At 34.2% G+C, this 20,537-nt stretch overlaps 2 protein-coding genes across 2 annotated transcripts in view; both read left to right on the forward strand.

The window, feature by feature from the left end:
* LOC148939138 (uncharacterized) overlaps positions 1-20,537 on the forward strand; it is a 303,986-nt gene that overhangs the window by 267,675 nt on the left and 15,774 nt on the right. The window lies entirely within an intron of this gene.
* Positions 1-20,537, forward strand: part of LOC148939139 (uncharacterized) — a 258,930-nt gene that overhangs the window by 231,988 nt on the left and 6,405 nt on the right. Inside the window, exons 17-18 of the mRNA XM_089107216.1 lie at positions 10,078-10,167; positions 18,242-18,349. Coding sequence (XP_088963342.1) covers positions 10,078-10,167; positions 18,242-18,349 — 198 coding nt within the window. The remainder of the gene's footprint in view (positions 1-10,077; positions 10,168-18,241; positions 18,350-20,537) is intronic.

Here is a 20,537-nt window from a genome sequence, read left to right on the forward strand (position 1 = left end):
CATCTATACAACTTTCTAAATACATTAAACTTCCCCAAAAGTCTTATTGGCAATAGACAAATTCTAAAAAAATTAAATGAACCTACATCATCGTCATCATCATCATCATCAACAACAACATTGACACCATTAAAAAATGAACTTGAAGAAGAAGATTTTAAATCAATTTTGGAAAATACTAGCACACCGCTGATAGCTAGACAAAAGCGAAGACGTATCAAGTCATCATCACCACCACCACCATCACTGGCCAGTATACAAAAGGGTAGCGGACGTTACACAACGTGTTTACGTTGAAAATGGTTGAAGTTCTGAAAGGTGTTTATGAAAATATTGGTGAGGTGGGGAGTTTAAGTCCCCCCACAACTCTTTCCAAAGTCGCTGGTGTTCGCACTAAAAATGTACAAGACTATCTACAGAATGAATCACGTTACACTCTGCATATAAGTCATAGACTTCGTGCCAATCAATCTCGAAACTCTAAAGCCTTTTACCCATTGAATATACTGCAAGCAGATCTTCTGACTCTAGATGAGGTTCAGCGACGTCACAATACACCATACAAGTACATTCTACTTGCAATCATTGTTTCTAGTCGTTATGCATATGCAATTCCATTGCGATCATAGAGAGGTGTTGAAGTTGCTCAGGCCATTGAAAGTATTATCCAACAGGATTCATATAAAAAAATTCAAACGGATCGAGGTAGTGAATTTGTTAATCCCCATGTTGCAAAAGTACTAGAAAAATATAGTACACTGCTTTATCAGAGTCACAGTCCTATAAAGGCGGCATTGGCCGAACGATTGATAAGAAGTATTCGACTTTTAATTTCAAGATATTGTACATTGAAAAATACACCGGCTTTTATTCGAGATCTAGATAAAATCATGTTGATTTATAATAAACGACCTCATCGATCATTGTCCAACTCAACACCAACGGAAGTTCATCATTCTGATCATGATACAATAGACACCTTTCTTAAACAGTATTCCAATGAATCGTCGGCTGTCAAGAAGAAGAAGAAGAATAAATTCAATGTTGGTGATACTGTTCGAATTAATAGAACAACTAATGTTTTTGAAAAGGGGAATTACTTGTGGTCCACCGAACTTTTTAAGGTGGCAAAAATCCTAGACACTAAACCCATAACTGATCGTTTGCGTGATACCAAAGATGAGGAGATTCTCGGCGGCTTTTATGACTATGAATTGCAAAAAGTTAAAAATTTCAGTGAAATCTATCAAATTGAAAAGATATTAAAGAGACGTACTCGTAGGGGTTAGAAACAGTTACTTGTTAGGTGGCTAGGATACAACTCTGATTTTGATTCTTGGATCGGTGTTGAAGATATTGACAATCCCCAATGATTTATATGTAACTTTCATGTAAAACGTTTACGATACTCTCTACAATGACTTTAATATGAAAAGTGATTTTTGGACAAAACTCTCCCCCGCCATCAAATTTGACGGTGCGTATGAAGTGGCTCTTGTCTACTGTATTCTCAAAAATACCTATGACATCCTGAGAAAGGACCTTAAATATGAAATAAAAATACGACCGTTTGAATTCTGTGATGAAGGTGCAATGGCAACTTTTGACTCTAATCAGTACCCTATTGCTAACATCCCCTACAGGGAATACAATAACATGAATGAACTGTGTCGAGTTATCAACAAAAAAATTGCAAGTCGAAAAAAAGGCGGTTTCACTTTCAATTACTCGACGGAACAAAGGAGAATTTATGTTACCAATCCATTTGAGAATGAAAGAATTTTCCTCAATGAGAATTTACGTGAGGTTCTTGGTTTTAAAAAACGTATTATTAAGACAGAAAATTTCAATGGTATTGACCATGTTATCTATGCAGACTATGCACCCAGCTTCTCCACGGACACTTGTATATTTCTCTACGCTTCATTTGTGGAAACATCTCTGGATGGTAATTCAAATGTTCCCCTCCTACGAGTTCTTGAACGAAAAACCAATCAAGAACATGTTCACCACTACAATATAAAGCATCTTCAGTATATTCCCGTAAACACTTCCTATCTGGAACTCTGTCAGTTAACACTAAGAAGTGAATTGGGTGATCCAATAGCAATTTCAAAAGGCTTAGCAGTGATTACATGTCATTTTCGACCCATTGTCAACGACGGTACAATCACCTAAAAAATGAGCAATAGAAGAATTCCATTTGTCTGTCCCGATATTGACTGTTATGTTGGTGCTTTGAGTCCACGTCAAATAGGCAATGGATTGGAATACTACAAGGGGCGTACTACAATGTCTGGCTATGGTCTTGGTAGCTGGTTCGCTAGGCTAGTTCGTTCTGCACTACCCCTTGCCAGATAATATCTTGTACCTGCTGCATCGAATTTTGATGCCTCTACACTACAGGACTGGGGGTCGGGCAAGAATTTCAAGGAGAATGTTAAGGAAAATATTAGATCTTCAGCAAGAGCTGTTGGTGAACAATTAAAATCTAGACAAAATGGGGAGTGACTGAAAAGTATACGTTCACGTCATTCACTCATCAGTCTCCACCCAGGCAGGAAGAAAAGGACATCAAAAAGGACTTTGAGAACTAAAACAACGAAGGCCAATAAGAAGAAGAAAAAGAAAAATATAGATAGATAAAAGAATGATATATTTTACTATGATAACTTATCTACCACAAAGGGAATCACGTCCTTCAATTAGTTCCTCATTTATATAATATAAGGCTGAAAATGATTATGTAAAAGTCAAGTATGGCTAACAAGAGAATTATCACACCCAAAAGCCTCTCTCAGAAGAAATCCACTGTAAAATATTTTCCAATGAAGACTATTTCATTTATTTGTCGTCAACATTTATTGATTTAAATGTTGTGGTGAAGAAAAAGTCAGATAATACACCTCCACATGCTGGCGAGGTTATCTCATATGAAAACTATATTCTCCACAACCTAGTCAAGCAAATTAATGTATTTATTAATGGGACATTGGTGAGCACTAGCAATAATTTATCCAACTATGCAAGCTACATACAATTTATGATGATGACACCAAAGGCATACAAGGAGATGAGAGGACAATCGCTGGGCTATGAATATCGAACAGGTGTTGATACTGACGGTGAGTTGACCACTGCAGTGACCCAGGAGTATCATCTAGTTGGAAAATTAAATCATGAGATATTCAATATATCCCAATGGCTACCCCCCAATGTCAAGATTGACATAAAGTTACAGATGGCCCCATCGAATTTCATTTTGAGAAAAACACTTCCTGCAGCACCCGATGCAAATGTTATTATCACATCGGCAATTCTCCACGTCCGATAACAACAGGTTATGAGATCTGTTGCATTGGCAGTGGAAAATCTATGAGCCAATGGTAACAACATTAAACTTCTTGTCCCCCATACGATCAACAATCAACGTCACATTGCCACCGGCTCTCGTAGCTATAGCGATTCATCATTTATCAATGGAGAAATCCCATCAAAATTGGCATTGGCCTGTGTGAAGAGTGGAAGTGCCGTTGGATCCTGGACTGAATCTTCCCATGATTTTAATTTTTTTCGGTCTATCTAGTCTTATGTGCAAAGTGAATGGTATTCCACTGTACACTCTATTATTTGACAAAAAATCCTATAGAACTCTGTACGAGTTGACCATGCAATCCCTAGATCATGACTCTCAACTATTTTAAAATGGAATAACCGATTCAATGTTTTCAAAAAATCATGGGGTTATTGTTTTGGATTTGTCAAGCACACAGGATATGAGCATAGTACGAACAGGGAATGTACGTTTAGAGTGTACATTTGCCGATGCTCTGACTGGGAATATCACGCTAATATCACTGAGTCAATTTGAAACCTATTGGGAAATCACGCCCGATGGTAGTGTTCTACTAGACCTTGCACCATGAACACAAATCAAATAATCAACGGATTTATAATGGACCAAGACATATCTCGATACAATTACTAGTGCATACACTCGGACTTCATTGAAAAAATTCCAAGTGTTAACACTACCTTAATCAGTGTTCATAGAAGTCCGTCGACTTTGACGACCGGTCATTGGCTAAGCATCTTTCAAACAGTAAAGAATATTGAATTTTTTTATCCTCTTGGCCTATTGTATAAATTATACGCTCCATACATCAGCAAATTTCTTTAAAGCAGTGGGAAAACCATTATTCAAAATCAACGGAGAGTACAAGATTTAACGACTAAGACATGTGGCTTTCATGCACTACTCTTTTTCATGTTCAGAAGTCGTGGCTACACCTACAAGCAGTTTCTCAATATCTACGTCGACTTACCTCAATTGAACGACTTTCTAGTGTATAAAATACTTACATGTTTATTTAATATTTATTTTTGTGCCCTAATAATAAATTGTTCTAAATTTTTATTTTAATTTTTTTATTAATAAAAAAAATTATATACATGATAAAAAAACGACTTTTCTACTCTTTAGATTTCATCCACTACTAGGTATTTGTCAACAACAACTAGTGCAGGTAGATTATCTGAATTCACAGTGTACAGATTCTGATGTACTGCAATGTCAGGGTCACATTTTCTACAGTAGATTGTGACTTCAATCTTGTCATATCTCTTTGTATAGTCAATGATACTATTCTCATTCATTCTATAGAACTCACATGTTTCAATTTGCTTATTTGAAGCAATTTCACAAACAGTGTCCTCAAGTGTCGAATCACATTCCGTCACAGCCAAATAAAAATCAGTGGGCTTATAATCATAACACCCAGTGTATTCACAATGATGACGTAGAAACCATATTCTTTTGTTGTTCCAACAGTTGAATCGTTGACCCGGTTCCTCCTCCCAGAACAATCTAAAACCACGACGATACCAATCTCGTAGCAATAAACTAAAATCACGGTTAGGATTCTTTCCAATCATACCGGGATATGTACTCTCCCACTGCTTACATTTATCATAATGACAATTGGAGCATAGGTGACCTCTAGGATGAGAGTCACACACCTCTTCAAGACAGGAATTACAACCTTTAATTTTTACAGCATATCCTCTGTGCAATTTACACGGATTGCATAATCTACACTTTTCATCATACTCCTCAATCATTGTGCAATTCTCACATGATGACCAGTTGCCCTGTGTGTACATACATAACGGACATGTATGGAACATTTTGTCAAGTGTTAACGCTCTCACTGCCACAATGAAACTGAGCTAGCAACAAAAAAAATTGTCTGAGAGAGAGAGAGAGGAGTAAATCATCCTTGAGCACCATCTTTCTTATGAAAAAAAGTCCTAAATATCTAAAATAATGTTTAAAATCATATCCACAATATCATTTTGTCGTGTCGTGATAAATATATCAATAAATTGTGTAAATGCATTTGGACCACAATGTAGAAGCTTCATGCAATAGTCTAATGATGGAGAATCAGTTTTCATTATATCGACAAGCATTCCCCGATAAAATATCCTCCTTTGAATAGACAACTCTAGAAAATCATCATCTAGAATCAAACGTTTGTCCATATTAACTAGATTCCTCTTGATTCTATCCTTCTATAATCTATCCATTTTTTTTATTCATTACTCACTCACAACAAACTTTAGACTAAAAAGAATCTATCTTTTCCAATATAGAAAATATACGCCGGTCTACTATAGAAAGAAAAAAAAAATACTATTTATTTAGAAACATTTTTATTGAACATAATTACAATAATAATATTCACTGATGCATTTTGTTCTCATCAATATATTTCTATATGACATCTAATGCTGACCGAAGTTTATTTATATGGAGAATATTCACTTTTCCAGCAAAACATAGTTGCTCCTCCTGCTTAAATTTGCTTAATGATATCACGTATCTTGCATACATAATGTCCCATTCAAGACATAGTCTACACCCAGCGGTTATTTCCACAGCTACATTAGGTACTCGTATATCGTTGCTGCTGCTGCTGTCGGTTCCATCATTAATCTCCAATAGTGTAAATGCACCACTCATTTTTTCTCCACTAATATCCTCTCAAATAAACTATCCTCATTGAATTCAATTCTCTTACTAATATGAAATACAATGAAAATTACCCCTTATATCCGAATCCAACTACTAATCAAGTAGTTAGTGTGACCGTCGCTCTCACTCTCTGGTTGTCCTCCAAAAATGGGTGTCATAATAGAAAAACATGTCTATCAACCCATGTAGAGTTCATTGTAATAGGCAAATGACCCTGGTAACCCCAATTCGTTCAAAATATACATACATACCCGCTGCCTCAGGCGTAAGTTTGCGGGTAGGATTTTAATCTATTATACGGTTACTACTATAGTATTGGTTAATAGGAAGTATACAGACGTTTTCAGGGGGGTTTTTTTCTGGTAGTGGGGGGGAGGGGGTCGGGGGATATTTGGGAGGATCTTACCATGAAGGAAGTTTTCATGGGAGAAGAGACATTGCTATGAAGGGGGCGCCGGATTTCCCAGCATTATTTAAATAAAGATCAGAAATTATATATAAAAAAAAATAAGTTTTTTAACTGAAAGTAAGGAGCAACATCAAAACTTAAAACGTCAGAAAACATTACGTATATGATTGGTTTCATCCCCTTGTCAATACCTCGCTTTTTAAGCCAAAGATTATTTAGTACTTTCATAAGAGCTATTTATTCTAATTAACGGCATTTGTGATTAAGGGGTCATTTTTAAAGAATTGGAACAAAATTCGAACTTTAGCTTAAAGAGCAAGGTATTGACTAGGGGGCGAACCCTCTAATATACGTATTAAAAATATAAGAATAAAGAGGTTCGTTACGTAAGTTAATTCGTAAGTTACGTATATTTATTACTAATAAAAAAACGTTCCTAAATAAAATTAAACAGGTTTCGAGAAAGCCATTTAACCAAATAAAAGTAAAATTAATATTCAATTTTTTTTTAATTATTCATGTACGGTGAGCCAAAATCAAAACCTGCATTAATTCAAAAACGTTCAAAAATTAAATAAAAGAAGACACGTTTTTTTAACTGAAAGTAAGGAACGACGTTAAAACATAAAACGAACAGAAATTATTCCGTATATGAAAGGGGCTGTGCCCCCCTTAACACCCCTCTCTTTACGCTAAATTTTGACTTTCTCACAACTCTATATTTTTTAAGAAATGAAAAAGTTTAGCGTAACGAGCGAGGCGTTGAGGAGGGGACAGCCCCTTTCATATACGGAATAATTTCTGTTCGTTTTAAGTTTTAACGCCGTTCCTTACTTTCAGTTAAAAAAACTTGTTTTTTTTTTTATTTAATTTTTATAGAGGCTTTGAAAATTGGTCAATAGTATTGCTAATACGCTTTACTGACAAAAGTAGAAATTTGAGCTTTTATTATTTTCTTAAAAAATTTCGCTTAATGGATTACTTCTCACTGTTTAATTGTATTTTCGTTAGATTTTTTTCCAGATTAAGTGTATTGTGGTCGTCAGCTGACTAACCCCTCAAAATTGGAAATAGTTTGCGTTAATTTGATTTAAATGCAATTTATAGTATTATTAGTTTTCTTGGGTCGATTGAGGACGTCTGAGGAATGGATACATAGGATTTTCTCTATTGATTTTGGTTCAGAATATAAGTTTTATGGGATTTCCTAATATAAGGTTTGCCGTTAGTCAGCATTGTCATATCAAACAAAAGTTTTTTGGAATTAAGATACCGATTAAGATGTTTTTGTTGTTGTTTTTTTTTCCAAGGAGTGGGAGCAACTTATAGAAGTGAAAGAAGATGCTAGTGTTGGAAAAAATCACCAGCGCCATCTAGCATTTGGAATTTTATTACATTTTTTAACCTTCCCTAAACTACTACAGGCTTGTCTTCTCATTATTTTCTTTTTTTATTTGAAGGTTGAAGAAGGCAGAATTCTGTCTGAAATAGCATTAAAGTAAACTAGCCTACTGAACCTGGCGATATTTTCCCAATTCAGCCTAGGTCTGACTGGATTTTTACAAAATAATTCTTGAAATAAAGCAATTATGATAAACAATCAGTTACAGAAAAGTTAGAACCATTGTCCTACAACTTCACAGGCTAACTATATCAACTATCGAATTTTCTTTGAAATAGTTTTAATGAAGTTGAAATAATTAATTAAGTACTTTTTTAATGAGGTTGCCAATCGCTACACTGTTCGTTGTGCCTGTTCGCTGTTCGTGGTGCCTGTAGTATTTAGTCCCAATCTTCCCTTCTTAAATTGTCAAAGTTCTCTTTTAAGTTTCATATTATCTTTGATTTCGGCCTCAAAATACTAAGGACAGTGAAAATGGAATATGATTGTTTGAATTGGTTAAATAAAAATTTACGCAGTTATATATATATATTAAAATTGAAAAAAATTAGGATTACATTTTAAATTAAAAAATTGATTAAATTTTTCATTTTTTAATTAAAAAGAGTGCTATAGCCTATGCAGTTTTTTAAAGTAGCGGTACCAAGTTTTTAATATCAGTGGGTGCCGAATAAAAAAACAAGAAACAAGGGTGAATATACAGCATAAATTAAGCTATAGACATGCACACAGGGCCGTATCCAGGATTTTTTTCTTTGGGGGGGGGGGTGTACACAAAAAAACTCAAAAAACGCATGAAATTTTTTTATATCCAGTTTTTTACGTTTTTTACGAGTGAGACAAACATTTGGGGGGAGGGGGGGGGGGTAAACGCCTTACCCCCTCCCCCTGGATACGGCCTTGCATGCACCAAACAGCTTAAGAAGTAGTAACTCTCTTTTGAAGGTGTTCTTGTCTTTGGGAGTCAATCGATTTTTATCGTTTGAATTTTTAGGGGCGAAAAGCGCTGCCAAATTTAAACGCTTTAGTTTGCTTATTTATCATGGTTCGGTATGATAACGCTGACGAAAACTTATTACTGCCCTAAAGGCGTCTAATTTTGGAACAACAAAACGAAAAATCTTCGAAAATCGCGGTTTTTAGGAATGAGTAAATCTATAATGAGTAAATAAGTTCTAATTAATGAGTTAAATTAATTAATTAATTAATGAGTTAAATTAATAAACTAATTAATTAAAAACTAATGAGTAAATAAGTTCTAAATTTCCCCTTGAAATAAAAGCTTTTAGTGGTCATGACACTTCAAAACTGATCAGTGGCAGATTTTATGTCAATACCACCTCCAGCTTTCACTTTTAGTCGTAAATCTAGTTATACAATGGTCATGACAATTCAAAATTAATCAATGACAGATTTTATGTCATGATCGCCATCAGGTTTTATTTTTAGTCTTAAATCTAGTCCTACAGTGGTCATGACAGTTCAAAACTGGTCAATAACAGATTTTGTCTCCTAACTACCAGCTTCTGTTTCTATTCTTAAAACTAGTTCCAAACTTCCCCCTTGAAATGAAAGCTTTGAGCGGTCATGACACTTTATAACTATCAAGTAAAAATAATATTTCATTACCTCCATCAATAGTCACTTTTGGTCGAGCACACTCTAGCGCACTAAATGCAAAGTTCCTCTATAAATTATTCAAACATTAAAATATTGAATATTATTCAGCTTTTGCAAGATTCTAGTGGCATTATAGGCAGGGCTGTATCGGGGGGGGGGGGCTGTAATTTAATAGTGACTTGGGCAATAGTAATCGAAACCCTAAAAAAGGAGTTTAATAACTTTATAATACGTCAAAAGAATTTACTTTTTATGCTGATTCCAAATATATAAAATTGATTTAAGTTTTATGTTAAACATCAAAAACTACGAACCAGATAAAATGCCGGATTTTTGAAAAAGGGGAGAAACACCTTGAAAAATGCAATTGATCTAAATGAAAATCATGCCATTAAAAGTCAGGATGTCTGAGAACCCTACTCTAGAGGTTTCAACTTCTTACCTAAAAATAACATGGAAGTTTGAATTTTTCCCCAGAAGAAAGATGCGCTTTTTTTCCAGGGGTGATTTTATTTGGGGTTCAGTGATGGACGACCACAATATTGTTCTTGGGTAGTTTTGGTTATATGGTGAAAGTGGTGTTAAATATGGGTATTTCGTGCTTTTTAGAGTAACGCGCGGACCGCACTATCAGAGGTGGAAAAACGAGAAAGACGTGCTTTAGAGAGAAAGCTTTCTGAAATGGAGGAGGAGCTTAAGGTTGGTTTGCATGGCTTTTTGCTTTCGGCTTTATTGTATTTATTGATCTCATTGTTTTCTGGGTGTAATTCACATAGTCAGTTTGATTTTCTTCTTTATTTATTTATTTATTTATACAACTTAGAAAGAGCTTAGTTCTGCATTACGTAAGTTTTGGATCATCTGAGTAATTAATTGCTATTAAAAATGCCTAAGACACTTTAAAAATAGAGATGTGTATATATGTTGAGATGACATTGCCTGGAAATATAGATTATTATAAATTATTTATAATTAATCAATTTTTGTGTGTATACTTAACAATTAATCAAGATATATCATGGTTGCTACCCTCGGAATTCATATTGGTATCTTTTTTTCATTGGAAGATCTTTATTTTAGTATTTATTCAAGTCCTTCAAGAAGAATTTATTTATGAATATAGTAAAGGGTTTAGGACCCTCCTTATCTGACATAAGGGAATAATCCAATTGGCTGAAGAACGTATGCAAACCAATGGAATTAAAGCACGCTTTCTTACGCGGAGGTACAGAACAAAAATCTGTCTTTGTGCCTTTAGCACAGTATAAGGATATATTCCCTTTACTGTGGTCTTTAATATTATTTTTTTCTAAGGAATTCTGGAATTCCTAGAATTTAGTTTATTTTATTTTGAAGGAATAAATTTAGTTCTTTATGTAAGTAAAGGTTTTTTTTTTTTTAATTCGGCCTCCTTTCCCGAAATAAATCCCACCCCTTAATATAAATATAAACTCCTATGTACGTGCCTAGCGTGGCTTGTATTTAAAAGCGACGGAATTTTTTTAATTGGAGGTATATTAAAAAACTTGAACTCAGATCCGAGTTCTGAGTTCTGTAGACTCATGTCCTCGTCTGTGGACCAAAAAAAAAAAAAGTAAAAGCGTAACATAAAAAAACGTAAATGATTTCTGTATTCGTCACGTATTTGCATTGTGCTACTAACCATCACTTTCATAATGTGAATTAACAATGGTAAAAAAAAGGGAAAGATTACCCCCACACCCCTCCATAATATCGTCAATGATTTCTCAGTTTTTGTTTCGTCTTTATTTATTTTAGGGGTGGTTTTTATGGCTTGTTTCTGTTCTTCCTGTATTTTTGCTCTGAGGACGGTTGAGCGTAGCTCTAGGCTAAAATATTTGGCGTTTTTTATTCTCACTTGCTGGACATATCCCCGTTTTTCTTCTATATGAACATGTTTTTCTCGTCTCTATAATATCGGTTTAAAAAAATTACGAAATAACAAGTGAGCTGCACCAGCTCACTTCCCAGCTTACTATGGATCTAACAGAAGTTCGGGAATCTCACATACGACCTTTAAACAAAACTTCTTCTCTGGAATTCCAGAATTCTTTGAAATTCTGAAAAATGTAAAGAAAAAGAAGGTAAAATGGCGATCCTTTTGAATAGGTTAGACATAAAGTGGGTAAGGACTACTTTAAGGATTTGAAGATGTCCTTATTTATGATTAATATACTGACACACGTAAATTGTACTGTAACAATTTCAGTGAGTAATGAATAATTTTAAGGGTTTAAAGATGGAGCTTCATTTGAAGATGCCCTTATTTATGACACATTTTAATATACAGCCACATGTAAATTAATACTTTTCATATAACTTAGCAAGGAAGAAAGTAAACACATCACCATGGGCGTACATAGCTTCTTCTCTTGGAGAGGGGGGGAGGCAGCCGATTCTGTGATGAAGTGTGAGGGGCTGAAGTTATATTGGCAGTTCACAAAACCTTACATTGCCAGGAAGTTCTATCATACCTACGAAATCTTTATTAATAAGTAATCACCAAAAATCATAAACCGTCAATAAGCTACAGCATTAATCAATCTTCTTGGATTAGAGCTAAATCTTTCCAACACATTATGGATAATTGCTTCTTGTTTGACTTATGTTCTGTCATTCCTGCTGTTTATTTCCAGCTTTTTCAACCATCTACCTTTTATCAACTGCTTTTTTAACCATCTACTTTTTTTCAACTGCTTTTTCAACCATCTGCTTTTTCAACCATCTGCTTTTACAGCCATATCTAATGTCAATTTGAAGTTTTTTTTTTTGTTTTTTTGGGGGGGGGGGCAGCTGCCCCCTCAGCCCCCCCTTCTGTACGCCCATGCACATCACTTGAGGCCTTTTTTATGTTCCTTCCAAATGTAATAATCGCTTCTTGTGTAAATTCTATTTTTAGCCCTTAATGTGGTCACAAAAATTAACTTGTTATCTGGTGTATAGTTTTTATACTATGATTTAAAATTAAAAAAATTGTTTTTTCATCAATATAAACAAAAATTGATTGTAATTGATTTAATTAATATAAAAATTAGCGTTTCATGAGCCCTTAAACAAATCTGATATTTCAGCGACTTGCTAATAAAAAAAAAAGCAGAACAAAACTCATGCAAAAATGTCATTTTTCTTGTTGTTCAAGATGGGGGATGTAAGTTTCCTGTTTAGGGTTTTCAACAATGGTGATTCCAATGGTGTATATTTTGTTTTTCTGTAATACCGTTTTTGAGGGGTTTCAGGCTTTTTTTAACATTCTCGCAAGTCTGTTTTCAAAATACCATTTTGCTAATAAGACTAACCAAATAGTAATTACAATTCCTGAATCCGATACAAATGTCAATTTTTCTCACTAGATGCTTTTTTTATTTATTTATCACTTTTTTTATTTTTTTTATTTATCACTAGATGATTTATTTAATGCGTTTCTAAAGTTTCTAAAGTTAAACAGCCTTTAATTGCTAAAAGCAATTATTGTATTTGGAAAGAACAAAAAAAAAGTATCTAGTGATGTATTCACTTTCTTCCTAGCTAAATCACATGGAAAAGTATAAATTTACCCAAACACAGAGCCCCCCCCCCCCCGCAAAAAAAAGCAGCAACAACATATCTTGAATAAGGGTATCTAATTATTGTTGAATAATGTTTCATTATGGCATCAGGTGTCTTCTTGCAAATTTTCCCAAGTTTCCTGGCTTTCAGTTTTTCGGGCTTTTCTGACTATCCAGCTTTTCTGGAAATCTGGTTGTTCAGTTTTTTTCAGTGACTGTCTCATTTCATAAAGTCCTTTTTCTTACTTTCTAAGGTTAGAAATGTAGCAATAAAACGATTCAGTTGTTGGGAACTTTATTATAACACTTAATTTCACTTCTGTCTCTAGGCTATCATCACTTTATCACCATCTTTCTTACTCAGCCAATCAAAGAGCAATAAAGAAAGGCGTATATTTCCTAGAAAACAAGAAAGAAAATGAAATTACGAGGCACTTCTAAAATATTTCCAGCAAGATATAAAAGACATATGGAACCAAAAGAAAGCTCCCATTTTTTTTTATATATAGAATTTGGAACAATGAAAACTGCCATATTGTCTGAGCTTGAATGCTCCGTTCTTCTAGAAAGGGAAAATTATCGTGGCTTGGTTTTTAAATAAATCCAGCTCGAAGAGTGGCCCAATTTCAAAAACTCTATATACCAGGCGGCGCTTCTCATGGGGTATGAAAATGCCACATTTGTTGCAAAGTTTATCGTTTGTGGCGCTAAGAGGGGTGGAATAAGTAGCACTCCCAATTTGTATGCCACGTAGCAGTGGGGATGGCTAGCGGGGACAGATGTCCTCGGGCACAGCCTCTGAGGGGGCACCAAACTGAGGTTTTTTCGTCAATACCACGATTTTCTGAAATCTTTTTTTTTTGGGGGGGGGAGCAAAACCAACCTTATACCCGGGGGATGAAACCCTTAGCTATGCTTCAGCCACATAGCCGGGATTGGGTGACCCCTGGATCCAGCTGTTACGCCATCCCATGTGTAAAAGGTGCCTCTCAATTACTTCTGTGTTTTGTACTTCTCTGTCTTAGAAACGCTGAAGAACCCATTTTTTTTTATATTCTAGTTTACTTTTAACGTCAATCTGGTGAGGAAGGTTTTTCATTAAATTCTCGCATAACTTGTTATTATTATTATCATTATTTGATGTTTTTCCAGTTCAAGTGAATTTGATGTATCTCATTTATAACTAACTAACACAATAAATACCTTATAACCTTGCACAAATGAAGCAGAAAAAGGATTGTAAAAAAAAGTAGTGATTGGAGAAGGTGGGTCTGCTATGGTAGGGCATTGAGGTAGGTGGGCCCCAGTATTTGGTTTTTTTTACATTTTAGTGGGTTACTCAAAATTTTATTGCATAGGCTTCTCACTAGTTCTAAGCCAAAATTCATGCTGACCGATTGACTAAAGCAAATCATTTTTTAGATTGCCGAGGCTAGATACAAAATAACATCATGTATTATTTTTCTGCATCTCTCTTTATTCCCCTCTCTCTTTCCTACTCTCTCTCTCTCTCTCTCTCTCTCTCTCTCTCTCTCTCTCTCTCTCTCTCTCTCTCTCTCTCTCTCTCTCTCTCTCTCTCTCTCTCTCTTTCTCCCTTTCTCATACTCTCTTGCTCTCTTTGAGGAACCATCAATTAATTGTTGGTTTGGCGCTACGAACTTAGCAGATACCGCCGTAGCGTTGTTACCGCGGCACGTTCTGCAGATGGAAGATGACAGATTGCCAAAAATTGTCCTTCTCGGCGGAAGAACTAAACGGAAGAAGATCGTCCTCAGGTGGGATGGGGGGAAGTCATAAGGAAAGATTTAAGGGAAATGGGAACTTCCTGTGAGGGTGAAAAAGGGAGGCTTATAATAGGTTAGGATGGAGGAGGAGCGTGTGTAGCTGTGTTGGCCTCAGTAGTAAAATTAAATTAGTCGATAGTATATGTAAATGATAAAAAAAACATATATAAAGCTAGAAAGAAAATCAGAAGTGCAAAACCTAAAAATGTTATCATCAAAATCCGATTAGAAATAATTTGTCAAGGTTTGAAAAAAAATTGCTTAAAAGGAGAAAAAAAGGAAAGTGAAGAAAAAATTTGTACGATAATGGACATATAAAAGTTTAAATAAAAGGAAAAGTTTAAAAATTTCGGAGTGTTAAAATTTAATCTTGAGAACTGGTGCGAGAATTTTTTTTGGATTTTGTGTTTTTTTTGTTTTATCTTTGAAACAATTTTTTTGTTTTATGAAAAGACTAACAGATCAAATACATAGAAGATATAAAGAAAAATCCATAGATAAAGTTTTGTCAAATCAAATAAAAAATTACTTGTCAAGATATGGAAAAAAACTGCTTAAAAACATAAAAAAAAAATTGTACAATAATGGACTAATAAAAGTTTAAATAAAGGAAAAAGTTTAAAAATTTGGGAGTGTCAGAATTTAATCTTGAGAACTGGTACGAGAATTCTTTTAGATTTTGCGCTTTTTTGTTTTATGCTAGAAAAAAATTTATACTTTTACGAACAAATAAGGAAAAAGATTTTAAAATTCTGGAGTGCCAGAATTTAATCTTGAAAACTGCTGCGAAAAAAAAAATCCGCTTGCGTTAAAAGTTTGCAATTTTTTTTAGTTCTATAAAAAGACTTATAGGTAAAATACGAAAAAGATAAAAAGAAAATCCATAGATAAAGTAATAAAATAAATGGTCAAAACCTAGGAATGTTGTCATCAAATTAGAAAGTAACTGTTAAGATTTTGAAAAAAAGTATTTGAAAGAAGGAAGAAAGAGAAAAATGAAAAAAAAAATTGTACTGTAATTGATAAATAAAAAGTTTTAACAAAGGAAAAATTGAAAATGGCCCCAAAAACTACAACACAAATGAAAAGTAAAGGTGTATCTAATGACATTCTATGTCAAAAAAGCATATATTCAAAGCTATATCTGAGATTACAATTTAAAAGCCGTATTTATAGTGCTGGAAGAACGAAAGAAATTTTAGCAGCCAAAATTTGTTCTTAGTCATTGTTTGACGTTCAATTTTTGCAGTACTGCCAGGCAATCTAAATTTACCTCGAAGTGTGTTAGGACCTGTATCTACTAGAGTTTTTGTTGATCTTGTATGCATGATTTAGGGGAGGGGGACAATTCTAAAATTGATGGTTCAGTATTGAAATAGATTACTTCATTTTATTTACAAATTTTTAAAGCATTCATTACCCGGTAGCATAAATTCAACGATTTAGGATCATTTGTCCGAGAGGACGAGGGTTCGAATCCTAGTGTACTCAATTTTTTGGTTTGGGCCAGGGGTCAGTGGCGTGACTCTGTAAGCTTAGCCAGAGTCGACCCAGCTTTAAATGGGTACCTGGAGAAATCTGGGGAAGGTAAACAAGAAGGGTGTGCGAAAACGCAGGATTGTTGGCCCCCAACCCCCCATTGCACTTCCTGGCTGAAGGGCCAAGAAACGGAGATCAGCACCGTCGGTAGGGACTGCATAGTCCAATGCCGTATTCTTTACCTTTTTTTTAATACATGGATTAAGTTATAACTTGCGGACTCGTCAAGATATTTCAACTGCAACTGAAGATCCTTGAAAATATTTGGGCTCCTTTTTTAATAATGGGGAATCAAGTATGCTTATTTTTTACTCGCAGGTTTAACTTTCTAACTTTATTAAATTAATAAACCTTATCACGTTTATCTAGGTTTTTATTCTTGGATTTTATATATATATATATATATATATATATATATATATATATATATATATATATATATATATATATATATATATATATATATATATATATATATATATATATATATATATATATATATATATATATATATATATATATAAATATATATATATATATATATATATATATATATATATATATATATATATATATATATATATATATATATATATATATATATATATATAGACATCAAGGCTGGTTTGAATCATAAAGTATAGTTCGTATGTCGAAATTTTAGGGCTGAGGTCTCACATCAAAATATCTTGATTGGAATGTCACGAACATCGTTGTGCAGGACCTGCTTATTAAACGTTGGTCATTATTTATCGACGAAAATTCTAGTCTTTGTCGGTAGCCTATATTTTATAAGTTTTATTATCCTGATTTGATACATTGTAATATTGAACTGTTCAAATGAAACTGTTCGTTTGAGCTTTTTTTCTTTCTTTTTACAATAGTAATATAGGTTACTATCGAGGTCTTCTTTATTCTTCGATATATTGGTGGTTGTCATCACAGTAGACAGAATATACAGTATCGACAAAGGCTATACTCTCAATTAAAAATATGTGACACATATTTAAAACCACGCAAGATTCATACTCCGCCTTCACGCACGCGCAATGACAATTGTTTCCGATCTATACATCACGATGAACTTTTGGAAACTGAACTAAGGCTATGACGTATATTGCCAGGGACGATACGTGCGGTACCAAATTGGTGTCATGTTTGGAAAAAGAAGACGCTACAGTCTAAAGTGGTTGCCATAGACATTGTATGTCTATAGTTCCTTTTCAGGTTACTCAGTTTTTTATTTAAAAAGTAAAAGACGGAAGTATTAATAGCTATCAATAACCTTAGGGCTGCTATTAGTGACTGAATCACAGTTCATACATCAAAGGGTATAAACCCTACAGCGAAGCCATAACATCGAATATAAGCCATACATCGAAGGCTTATTGAGAAGAATGTAGTTAACAGATTTTTAAAGTGATTCCGTTATGCTTTACCTCCTCCCCCCTCCCCCTCATAATGTGCAAATATATAGCCCAAATTATATATTTCCTATGCATTTTGCCATGCGTCACTCTTCAACCCTTGTACCTGTAACTTGAATCAACGTGGGCGGAATCAACACACGGAATAACACATGTGAAATATATAATTGGGGCTATATGTTTGCACATTAGGAGGGGGGGGGGGGGGTAAAGTAAAGTGGAAACGCTTAAAAAAAATATTTCTAGCAAATTCACCCCAATGCTACCAGTTTAGAACAATTGTTGCTCAAATCGTAATTTCGTCAATTTAAATTTTAGCTATAAGCTACATTTCATTTAAAATTTTGTTTCCGCTTTTTTTGGATTTGATAGTAACCCCGCTTAGATATGATAGTCTCTTTTCTGTTTTTCTGCTTTTTCTTTCTTTTCATCTTCATTAACTTTCTTTCCTGTTTAGCAACTGCAAAAGCTGAAAGGCGAGAATGAGAAACTCAAAGCTGAAAACAGGGCTCTTACCCGGGTTGTCACAAAATTGACTGCCAACGGTGGACAACCCGTTCAATAGGTATTTTATGCATGCATCTAGACCCCCGTCACCAAATCAAAACCCTGTCTGAGACTAATATTTATTTATAAAGTATGTTTTTAGCTTAAGAAGACAGTCAGGGATAATAAACATTTATCATGCTATTGTATCTTTGATTTGGCTGTCCTGGTTGCGGCGAACTGTCAAAAAGCTTCTCTTAAGCTCTGGGAGAAGGTGGTAAATTTTTATTAATCAAATATCGCCGTATTATTTCGATTTGAAAATATGTTTCAGGTATTTCAGATTGAGGCGAAATTATCTCAAGTCTTCTTAGAAAATTTCTCGACCAAATTCCAAAAAAACAAATTCCAAAACCAAATTCCAAAAATATATTTGAAACCAAGCCACAAAAAATATTAGACAAACTCAGTACCCATCACAACAAACGTTTCCAACCCAGGCTCGGGTCGAGTCCCGTATTGTTTTTTATTGTTTTTTTTAGTAATTTCCGTGTTGGTTTGGGGTGGGGGTCGGGCATTGACACGTCGGTTTGTGAATATTTTTTTGGCATTATTGTTTTGCTGGGTCTTCTTAGAAAATTTCTCGACATTTGCGCTCCCATCAGCCCTTGCATGCTCGTTATCACAACGGCAAATCCTCGGTTTTTTATCTGTTTTTTTTTCTTGGGTTGTTTTCTTCGTTTTTAAGGTTTCTGTTTCTTTTGTTGACTCTCATAGTTCAAAAATTGTTCTGCGTAACGTTTCCCGCTTCTAGTTTCATTAGTTGAGTTCATATTTCAGTTTAAAAGATAAAATGTTTCATATGTGTTTATTTAAAAGTATACAAAGAAAAATATATAGTCATACTTCCAAAGAAGGGCGTATTCAGTTAGAGTGGGAGGGGGTACCGGGCTATCCCCTCCGCCGCCAAAAAAATACTCGACTCGTAAACACGTGGTAAAAATGCATATAAATAAATTTTGATGCGTTTTTTAAAGTTTTTTTTTAACCTCCCATTGAACAAGTATCCTGGATACGCACTTGCTTCCGAATTATCAATGAAGAGGTTAGGTGCACTTTCTTTTTTATTTTATATTTAGACTAATATCTGTAGTATTATTAACTTTCATGCATATAGGCCTATATTTCAGAACCACCCAAAATTTTATGCCTTAGCATTTTTTTTAATTTAGTTATGGAATGTTTTCTATACTGTATTATATGTCTTTGGTGATCTAACAGAATATTACCCTGTAGAAAACATATTACCCTGTCCTTGATCAGCAGTCCTGCTAGAAGACACTGTCTAAATTTAAAGGATAATTTCAAGGGACTGCATTCTAAATTTTGAATAATAAAATAATAATAATAAGAGCTATTAAACTGAACTAACAACTCAATGCAACGCCAAACCGCCTGAGACCAACACCGGAACGAACGCTCCACCTCCATTCCAATATGTTTAAAGCCTCCTTCGTTACTCCCCCCCCCCCCAAGAAGTCCCCATCCCCCTTGAAATAAAACTTTTGGAGCTTATTAACAAGAAATGCTCTGAAACTTTTTCTGAATCCAAGAATGATGTAATGTTTTGAATTTGTCTTTTGTCTATGTTTGGAGCATGCTGTATTCGATATGAAATAATTAACTCGGTATTGTTTGAACTTATATTGTTCGGTAAGTTTGGTAAGTTGTGATTCGATTGTAGTAAGTTGGTAAGTTGATTTCAATTAATGGTAATTGAAGCGTGAAGTATTTGAAATTTTCATAATTTGATAGGAAAATGTTTAATCCCAAAAAATGGCAAGACAAGTATCAACTATAGTTTTTTATATATTATTAATTTTTTTTGTTATGTTATATTATATTATCTACTATAGTTTTCAATAGTTTTTGGTTTCTTTATCTTTTCCTGCATCTCTGATTTGTTGTAGTGTTAGATCAAAGTTTGTGCCATGCATTATACCATTATCAATTAACTGTGGTAACTGCTACACAAATATTGAATGCAAAAAACGCAATGTATGCGGAAAGCATACGGTCTTGAGCATAGTTTCGTATATTGGTCTGTTAGTTTATCCACTTTTTATCTCTGATTTGTTACAGTTTTTTCTTTTTCATTTTTTTATAACTACCGTCTTTATTTGATGTTCTTAGTCATTTTTACTAGCTAGTTTATGCCTCTTATGGATATCAACGGTTGGACTTCTAACGCCATCTATTTAAAAAAA

Source organism: Artemia sp. Qi Xiang Cuo, chromosome 21 (genome assembly GCF_049724085.1).
Source record: "Artemia sp. Qi Xiang Cuo chromosome 21, ASM4972408v1, whole genome shotgun sequence".
Lineage (NCBI taxonomy): Eukaryota > Metazoa > Arthropoda > Branchiopoda > Anostraca > Artemiidae > Artemia > Artemia sp. Qi Xiang Cuo.